General features: G+C 33.8%; 1 protein-coding gene across 1 annotated transcript; it reads right to left on the reverse strand.

Annotated features, from left to right (window-relative positions):
- Positions 1 to 270: 270 nt before the first annotated feature.
- Positions 271 to 9,356, reverse strand: tpi1a (triosephosphate isomerase 1a). The gene is given in 7 exon segments (NM_153667.2): positions 271 to 772; positions 3,288 to 3,375; positions 4,460 to 4,545; positions 6,169 to 6,301; positions 6,436 to 6,520; positions 6,614 to 6,737; positions 9,166 to 9,356. Coding segments are annotated over 7 exon segments (747 nt in total). The 5' UTR covers positions 9,278 to 9,356; the 3' UTR covers positions 271 to 653.
- Positions 9,357 to 10,408: the final 1,052 nt, after the last annotated feature.

The following is a 10,408-nucleotide window of genomic DNA, read 5'->3' on the forward strand; positions in this document are numbered from 1 at the left end:
TGGTTCGGGGCCATGCCCAGTTTGATGAACTGTTGTCCAGTTTCTGCAGGGGGATTTCCTCTCGGGACACCAACAACAGGCGCTATGTCATAATCACTCCCCTACAAGAGAAAGCATTGTTCACCACAAAACTAGCAATGCGAGCTAACAAAATCAATATGGCTAGTTTTGATTTCATGTGTACTTTAAAGTGCATCAGTGTAAATGACACCAAAGTCTCTGAAAAAAAAAATCAGAAAAGCAATCTTCACACACCGACATGACAGGACAAAGAGGTTTTTAATCATCTACTGAGGTAGTCATCTCTACAGAGGATAAAGTGCTTTTTGAAAGTCACTACAAATTCAGTTAAGCGTTCACTTTGTAAGGTAATCAGTGTAAAGCGTGTTAGATTTCAAGTAAGTGTGCTCTGTAAGTGCATAGACCCCACACAGCGGTGCAGCAGCGAGGAAATAACAAGCATGCCCAAGCTCTCTTGTAACACATTCGAAGTAGGGAGTTAATTTTCCAGTCCGATAATCCAGCTTGAGCATTTAACAAGCAAACAGTAACAAGAGCACAAACAAACATTCAGACCTGCTGGAATGACAACATGAAGCTGGTTTATACTGGTTGGGCAGTGCAGTGGTTTCAGAGCGTCTGGTTGAGCATCTCTACGAGCGGGCATTGATGATGTCGACAAACTCTGGTTTAAGGGAAGCCCCTCCAACCAGGAAGCCATCAACGTCAGCCTGGGCCGCCAGCTCTTTGCAGTTTCCCCCAGTAACAGAGCCTGGGAAACGAGAAGAGATGAACATGATTGGTGAGTGAGCGGCAACGCAACATGACATCAATTTTATGGCCACACTTTACAGTAAGGTTTCATTAGTTAAGATTCACTAACATAAACAATACTTGTACAGCATTTCTTTATCATAGTTCAACGTTTACTATTGCTTTATTAACATCCAACAACATTAATGCATCGTGTGTTAACATGAACTAACAACGTATAACTGTATTTTCACTAACATGAACTGTAATAAATGTATTGTTCATTGTTTGATGATTGAAATGCATCAACAAACATTAATTAACACAACCCATATTGTAAAGCATCACCAGTTTTATCGTGTAGTAATAATAATGAAATCTCCATATTGAAGTATTTTACATTTTAAAAATGTCCTAATTTTGTTTTAGAGTATCTTAAAGGAGGTTTATACTCAGCCGAGATCAAAAAACACTTGCACAAAGCAGTTTTTTTTTTTTTTTTTACGTTTTAATAAATTCAGATTTTTCAGGCTCAAGGAGGTTGGTTGGTTTTAATTGGTTGGGTGGGGGGGTGGGGGAGGTTCTAAGGGCCCATGCATTTTGGGGGCCCCCAGAGATGTTATTACCGCTCCCTCCTCTTCATTAACTTACGCCCACCCCACCATCGAATGCTAAAACCAGGGGTCACCAATCTCGGTCCTGGAGGGCCGGTGTCCCTGCAGGTGTTAGCTAAAACTTACCTCAACACACCTGCCTGGATGTTTCAAGTATACCTAGTAAGAGCTTGATTAGCATGTCCAGGTGTGTTTGATTAGGGTTGGAGCTAAAATCTGCAGGACACCGGCCCTCCAGGAACACCTCCCTCCTGACCCCTGGCTAAAACAATCCACCCCCACTCTTTACTTGCGTTCGTGACCCCTTCCAGTGGCGGCCAGCGGCACCCCTAGCTATGGCAACTTGGCTAACCTGCTCCAGAGCTGGTTTGATTCTGGGCTAGAGATTGCAAACCCAAACTTGACCAATCAGCTGTGTGTATTACTGTATATACACTCAGTGGCCACTTTGGATGTTTGGATTGAGATCTGGTGACTGTGGAGGCCATTTGTGTACGGTGAACTCATTGTCATGTTCAAGAAACCAGTCTGAGATGATTCACGCTTTATGACATGGTGAGTTATCCTACTGGAAGTAGTCATCAGAAGATGGGTACACTGTGGTCATAAGGGGTTGGACATGGTCAGCAACAATACTCAGGTAGGCTGTGTTGTTGACGCGATGCTCAAATGGTAGATCGTGTAGACCGGGTCTTCATGCCTAATTGCATTGAGTTGCAATTATTTTCAGGCTAATAATTCTGACTTCAACTATACATTTAGCTTGTTTTGACACATTTCTAAAAAAAAATGTGGCAGGGAAATAATTAGTTTGATGTGGCTTGAGAAGAAAAATGGGAAATCCTTAGTGTTGATCGCTAAAAAGTCATGCAAAATAAAAATAAAAATATTTAAAAAGTTAAGGAGTCATGTGGACAAACTACATAATTTAAATTAAGTAATTTTAGCGTGCCAAAGTCAAATTTGGCATATAAAATATATTTTCCCAACAACAAAACTGTGGCTAGTGAAAATGGTGAGTGGCTAGTAATAGCCACAGTGGCTGGTGATCAAAAAAGATAATGTCAAGCCCTGCCATCTTCTTGACATGACAAAAAGCAAACTCTTCCAGAAGTCATGCTAGAGTGTTTGAGGGCGAATGTAGGAGTTGTACACAGCACAGACTGGCATTATGCACATTTGTCACACATTAGTTTGTGCAGGATGATTGAAATTACTGATGACTCATCTCAGGCAGCTCCGAATGGCGTCTATATATGGTCAAATAATTGCTCCATTTACCTTGCACTTTGATCATGAAATCTTTGCAGACTTTTTAGATTTAACAGCAGCTATATTTCATGCATTACATGAAAACTGATATCTGAAAAATCTTAACCTTTTAAGGCCCAAGGTGTTTTTTTACATGCATTTTTTTATTTCTCTTTGCTATTTGGGCTTATTGGAACCTAATGAGAATAAACACCTAAGTATCATCTTTTGATATGATGTACTTTTAGAAAAAAAATGATGTCCATATATGTGGACTCGTGGTCCGAATTTACACAAAACATGTTTTCCTGAATGTTTATTAATACATATTTAACATAGACATTTTGTGTTAACTTGCTTCGACTATCAGAGAGTAAAACAATTTTTTTCCCCATCTTGGACAGATAAAAATAGGATTTGGGAAATTTCATATGCTGCAAAACAGTTGCAGGATGACACTATGTCTGTAACAAAATATAAAACATTCAAAGTATTTTAAACAGCCACTTAAGAGCTAAAATGTACGGTGCACGTGGCCACTAAGCCCTAGGGGGTTAATACATCATTTACGGACATCATCATAGACGTTCTGCAAAATGATGATGCAGGATGAGTAATTTATTTTTTTGATCGAACAGACGGGGGATGACGTGAACACTGCAGACTCACCTCCGTAGATGATGCGCACAGAGTCAGCAACTGCATCCGACACGTTCGCTCTCAGCCATCCTCTCAGCTTCTCGTGCACCTCCTGCGCCTGCAGCACACAAACCACAAACCTTCAAGACTGCCACTGAAGTCATTGGTTACTTGCATGCTGCTATTTTGGTGCAAGATTACCAAATAGAATACACAATTGTTAATGGTATGACAAATAAAGCCCTCGAACTTTGAAAGGTGTATCTATAAAATGTAAAAGTTTATTAGAAAATGGTTAGTTCACCAAAATAATTCTGCCATTGTTTATTAACTCATGTGTATCCAAACCTTTAAAGCAGTGTTTCCCAACCCTGTTCCTGAAAGAACACCAAAAGTACATGTTTTAGGCCTCTTCCTAATCAAACACACCAGAATCAACACAGCAAAGCATTAGAAGAGACTCCAAAACCTCAAATGAATGAGTCAGATTAGGGATACATCCAAAATATGTAGTGTTGTTGTGCCTTAAGGAACAGGGTTGGGAAACACTGCTATAAAGTATGTGTGTGAGGCATGAGAAACCAGTGAGGTTTGCTGTTTTGCATAACCATATGATTATTTGATGTATTGGTATTGTAAAACGTATTATAGTACGAGTGTGTTTGTGTGTGGTTATCTGGACCTTCGATGGAGTCAGAAACCACTTTGATTTAATTAAAAAGATTTTAATTTGTTTTCCAAACTGCATGTCCATGAATGAAGAGGTGTAAGAAAGTATTACAAGCTATCAACAATGTATTTGGAGGTAACTACAATGAAACACAATGTAAATTGGTGTATAAATGCACCCCCTGAAAAAGATGTATGATGGCAGTAATCTTTATTTTGTGTTATTTATTTATTTTATATAATATTATACATTTTTATTGCCTCATCTGTCAGGAGTTAAATAGTTGGGGAAGGGGTTGTTCTGCAAAATAAAATAAAAAATCATAAATTACAATTAAAAAAAAAAAAAAAAAAAAAAACATGATTGACAAAACAAGGTTGAGTAAATGTTGTTTTAGTGGAGAACTATCCATTAAGTTGTATAATTTCTCTTGCTTTGCTGCATACAAATTTAAAACTTATAAAATTACAGCAATATAATGTCATAACAGCGAATCAATAACGTGATTATGATTCATCAAACAAACATTCACCTGTTCAGGAGAGGCAGTTTTGCCAGTGCCAATAGCCCATACTGGTTCATACGCCAAGACCACACGAGTCCAGTCCTTCACATTGTCTATAAAATCCACAAATTCATCATGAGATTTAGGATTTATGGGTGTCATGCATATCATCCCGAACAGGGTTTTAGAACTAATATGCTTTTCTTAACTGATCAGTTTACACAGAGCATTGAAAGTCACCTTTGCATATTTGTGAACAAATTCAACATTTTAAAGCAATAGTCCCCCCCCCCACCCCAAAAAAAAAAAAACTGTCATCATTTACTTGTATTTGAGTTTCTTTATTTTGTTGAACACAAAAGAAGACATTTTGAAAAATGTTGCAAAACATTAACTATTGACTTCAGTGGTGTTTGTTTTTGGAAATCAATGGTTCCCAGTTTCTGACATTTTTCAAAATATTTTCTTTTGTGTTCAACAGAATAAATTATCTCAAAGGTCTGGAACCACTTTAGGGTGAACAAATGTTATTTTTGGTTGAACTATCCCTGTAAAACAATATGATATAATATAATATAATATAATATAATATAATATAATATAATATAATATAATATAATATAATATAATATAATATAATATTTTATTTTATGGTTTACACACAGATTTGTACACCACCTTTGGATATTTGCAGACAAGTAAGGCATTTTAAAGGGTTAGTTCACCCAAAAATGACAATTCTGTCATTAATTACTTGTTCAAAACCTGTTTGAGTATGTTTTTTTCTGTAGAACACAAAAGACGATATTTTGAAAAACATTTCCATTGAACATTAACATAAACCACAGTAACCATTAACCATTGACTTCAATAGTGTTTGTTTTAGGAAATTAATGGTTACCAGTTTCTGACATTCTTCAAAATATCTTCTTTTGTTTTCAACAGAATAGAGAAACAAAGGTTTGGGCTCACTTTAGGGTGAATAAATGTTTATGTTTGGTTGAACAACCCCTTTAAAACAATATAATATAATATAATATAATATAATATAATATAATATAATATAATATAACTTAATATAATATAATATAATATAATATAATATAATATAATATAATATAATATAATATAATATAATAAAATATAATATAATATGATATAATATAACTTAATATAATATAATACAATATAATATAATATAACTTAATATAATATAATATAACTTAATATAATATAATATAATATAATATAATATAATATAATATAATATAATATAATATAACTTAATATAATATAATATAATATAATATAATATAATATAATATAATATAATATAATATAATAAAATATAATATAATATAATATAATAAAATATAATATAATATAATATAATAAAATATAATATAATATGATATAATATAACTTAATATAATATAATACAATATAATATAATATAACTTAATATAATATAATATAACTTAATATAATATAATATAATATAATATAATATAATATAATATAATATAATATAATATAATACAATATAATACAAGCAATGGCACTGGTATATTAAACCACGTTTAGTAGTTTCAACATCTCTCGATCACAATATTTCTGATGAAACAGGACTACTAAAATAGGAGTATTTTTATGCCTAAAATAAATAAATAAATAAATAAATAAAGACAATCAATCCGCAATGTTAAATCACAATAAATCAGCGTATACTAAAAAACCTGCGATGACTTTGGTCTGCTCAAACACCACGTCCTCGGTGGTTCCAGCCTCTCTCTCCTCCAGTTTCTCCCCAATGCAGGCGATCACGCCCAAATCGCTCTCCAGGCAATGGGCCACCTTCTGACCAATCAGCTACAAAGGACACAACAGCCAATCAGAGTGAGCCAAGGCTGAATGCAGAGCAGCACAGATCTGCATAAACGTGATGCCTGAACTCCAATATATACAGAAAAGCAAAGACAAAAGGTTCTAGATAATATAAAAACCTCATCGCTCTCCCCAAAAACATGACGCCTCTCAGAATGGCCCAAAATCACCCAGTCGATGCCGCAGTCTTTAATCATCGCTGGGCTGGAGTGCAAAACAAAAGGAGAGAATGAGAAATATGAGCATTGGCAGTGATGAACGATTGCTCATAAAAGCTATCATTGAGCACATATATACCTGATCTCCCCGGTGAAGGCTCCTTTGGGCACCTTATAGCAGTTTTGAGCAGCCACACCAATCCTCTGGTCCAGTTTAGACCTGGCGTAATCCAGATAGATGGACGGTGCTCCACAAACTACATCTAAAAATGAAGATAAAGCCAGTGTTTTGTTGATGTACGATTGTTAAATGGCTTGTTTAAAGGAGAAATGAAACATCTGTCTTCATTTACTCTGTGTTTATGTGAAATATGTGTGTATATTTTTGTTTTAGTGCATTGGATCAGATATTCCTCCTAAAGATGAATGAGATATTTAATGCACAACTTTATCTTTAAGCATATGCAACAGATGTGGGGTATATATATATATATATATATATATATATATATATATATATATATATATATATATATATATATATATATATATATATATATATATATATATATATATATATATATATATGTGTGTGTGTGTGTGTGTGTGTGTGTGTGTGTGTGTGTGTATATATATATATATATATATATATATATATATATGAGAGAGGACATGTTGTATATATAATGTGTGTATAGAGCAAATATCATTTGGCTAACCCAATGCTAACTAATAAAGTGTATTTAATAGGGATTTTATGCATTAAGGAACAAATATGGATTTTTCTATGAAAAATATTACATGCCTTTGATTAAATGAAATAATATAGACCATTTCAATGTGGTTATGTCATTGGCCCATGAACATTATCTGCTTATCAAACAATTTCATTACCAAGAGGCAATTCAATCCTAACTTAATGCTAAAACAGATCTCATAACATTATCAATATACGACCCTTTTGGATTCTCGAAGCTATAGAAATGAAGGATGTAAAATAGCAAATACACTGTTTTTGTTTACATTCCCCAAAATGGTCAAAAAGATACATCTAGTTTATATGTAAATACTGTTTATCGACCATTTTTGTGTTTTATTTTATATTATATCCACAGGTAAAACTGGAATAAATAGTTAGCATTTTTTTGTATTTTTTAATGCATTTCTGAGACAAATAATGGATAATGCAAGTTTAATTATTTAGCTACAGCTGTGTGTGGCTAAAAATGTGTGTACTTTTTACATTTTACAGACAAGACAAATATGGATGGGACTGAAAAATATGGAATCAGAGAGAGAGAAAAAGAAACTAACTAACTAACTAACTAACTAACTAACTAACTAACTAACTAAATGAATAATAAAAAAAATTATATTAATATATATATATATATATATATATATATATATATATATATATATATATATATATATATATATATTAATATAATTTTTTTTTTATTGTTGAATCCCTCTTCTAAATGCCTAAAATCTATATTACTTTTACGGCATGTTAGACAGATACATAACATATATCAATATTGACTATTTATGTCATTAAAACAAAATCAAATACGACAAACAATAACAAAAATAAATGACAAAAGTGTTGTCATAATATATATGAGCAATTCCAGCATTATGGATGTGACATCTGCAGTAAAATCTCAAAACATAAATTCGCATATATCGCAAATATCAATCTGTAAACATGTTTTGTACTTTAAATCTGGAAAATAATCATGCGTCATGGATGTGGCAAAAAGTCCTGGTTTACAGTAGACAATATACTTTGCAGAAATTCTGTGAATTGAACTGCACAACCTAAAATAAACATTGATTATCAAAATGATGAGAGTCGGCTCTCTGTAAAACAAAAATGATTGGTTTAATTTTATTTAATATTTTCACATTTATGAGGAAAAAGTGTCGTTACGGATGTGAAATTGCCACTTGTCTGACTTAAATCAAATAGAATAGTTTGAAAACATTGACAGATTCATTTTTGAGTATTTCTAGAGTACTGTAAAATACTTGCTTACACACAAAAAACCCCAGAAACGGTTTCCGTATTTTGGTGAAAACTGACATTTCATATATATATATATATATATAATGAATCCTTCTGGAAGCCTAATATCCATATACTTATGTAAAACATAAATGTGAAAAAATGTATTAATATAAGACAAATACACAATGTATATCAATATAGACTATTTTTTGTCATTTACATTGTTAATATTTACCTTCTCTAATTTCTAATCACTTGGCAAACAACAGTTTATGCACATAGATCAAATATAAGAGGAAAAACATTATTTAGATAATTATTTAATTAGTTATTGGCATATATATGTACAAGGTGGGAATTAAATAAAGGCAGCACACCGAAATTAAAAATCAATTACGTTTACGTTATGCCAGAATGTGACATTGATAGCATGAACTAAGAACATTAATAGGTATATAAAAAGAGCAGACAAGTTTTTTATACAAGTTTTAAGTCTAAGTCATTCAAGTCTACGTGAGTCTCCATCCATTTAAAGTGTCACGTGACCCCATTAAACAAAGTGGCGTCCAAACTATTCAAAACGCAACGGAATAATCGTGGTAATTGAACAAAATAATGTACTTTTTGCTATATATGCTCTGAGGTAAACAACACAGCATCAAACAAACGCCATGGACCTGTTTCATCGTTGAGACTGGCCGTGTTCAAGGTCATTATGAGCTCGCCCAGAGACTCTTTATCGCCGTTCATTTTCCAGTTTCCTCCGACGAAGAATTTCCTTGAGGACATTTTTGCAGGACAAACCAAACGGACCAAACACACTACTGAATGCGATAATATCACTCCCGTGACCGTGAGGAGACTTAACAAATCCTACTACGGAGTAGGCTTTATCTTGAATATTCAGGAGGCGGCCATTTGACATTGGAAGGCTGCATGACACGTCAGGAGAATCAAATTAATATTCATGAGGTAGGTATGGCCACACTTTGAAAGCGCCGTCAACGTCATCTAATTAACATTCAACTTATTCGAGGATAAATTATCTCCTTAGTGTTTAGTTGATGATAATAATAGTATTAATACGTATAGCTGCAAGTAAAGGGCAAAGTTCATAAATGTAGCAATTAATAAAGATTTTTCAAGATGATTGTAGTCAAAATGGCAGAAAATTCATGGGAAGATGCAATGGTTTTTATTTGTTGACCGTCAGGTGGCGCTGTTACCAAATTGATGTGGTGTGGGCAGTGTGAAGTGGCAATGACACGTCAAGTTAGGTGTGTATTAAAGCTTTGCAAATATACAGACTTGAGGCATTCATATTTGGTGAATGTATTACCTGAGTATCGTTGCTGACCATGTCCATCCCTTTATGACCACAGTGTACCCATCTTCTGAAGGCTCCAGCAGGATAATGCACCATGTTATAAAGCGTGAATCATCTCAGAATGGTTTCTTAAATGTGACGAGTTCACTATACTCAAATAGCCTCCCCAGTCACCAGATCTCAATCCAATAGAGCACCTTTGGGGTGTGTTGGAATGAGAGATGTGCAGCCGACAAATCTGCAGCAACTGCGTGATGCTATCATGTCAATATGGACCAAAATTACTGAGGAATTTTCCAGTACCTTGTTGAATCTGTGACACGAGGTTTAAGGCAGTTCTGATTACAAAAGAGGGCCCAACCCGATACAAATAAGGTGTACCTAATAAAGTGGCCGGTGAGTGTACTATGTGACTGATAGCATATTATTTATTTCAGCCCAATGGAGTTTATTTTGTAATGCAATATTTGTGTTTTGCACCAGTTTATAAATGTCATGAATTATTTTACAGGCAATGAAAGGCCGTACACCACAGGCTTCATCAAGAGGATCTGCAGACACTTATTGGTCATCTTGTCTTCGGGTTCCAGCTG

This window comes from Danio rerio, chromosome 19 (genome assembly GCF_052040795.2).
Source record: "Danio rerio strain M-AB ecotype USA chromosome 19, GRCz13ab, whole genome shotgun sequence".
Taxonomy (NCBI): Eukaryota; Metazoa; Chordata; class Actinopteri; order Cypriniformes; family Danionidae; genus Danio; species Danio rerio.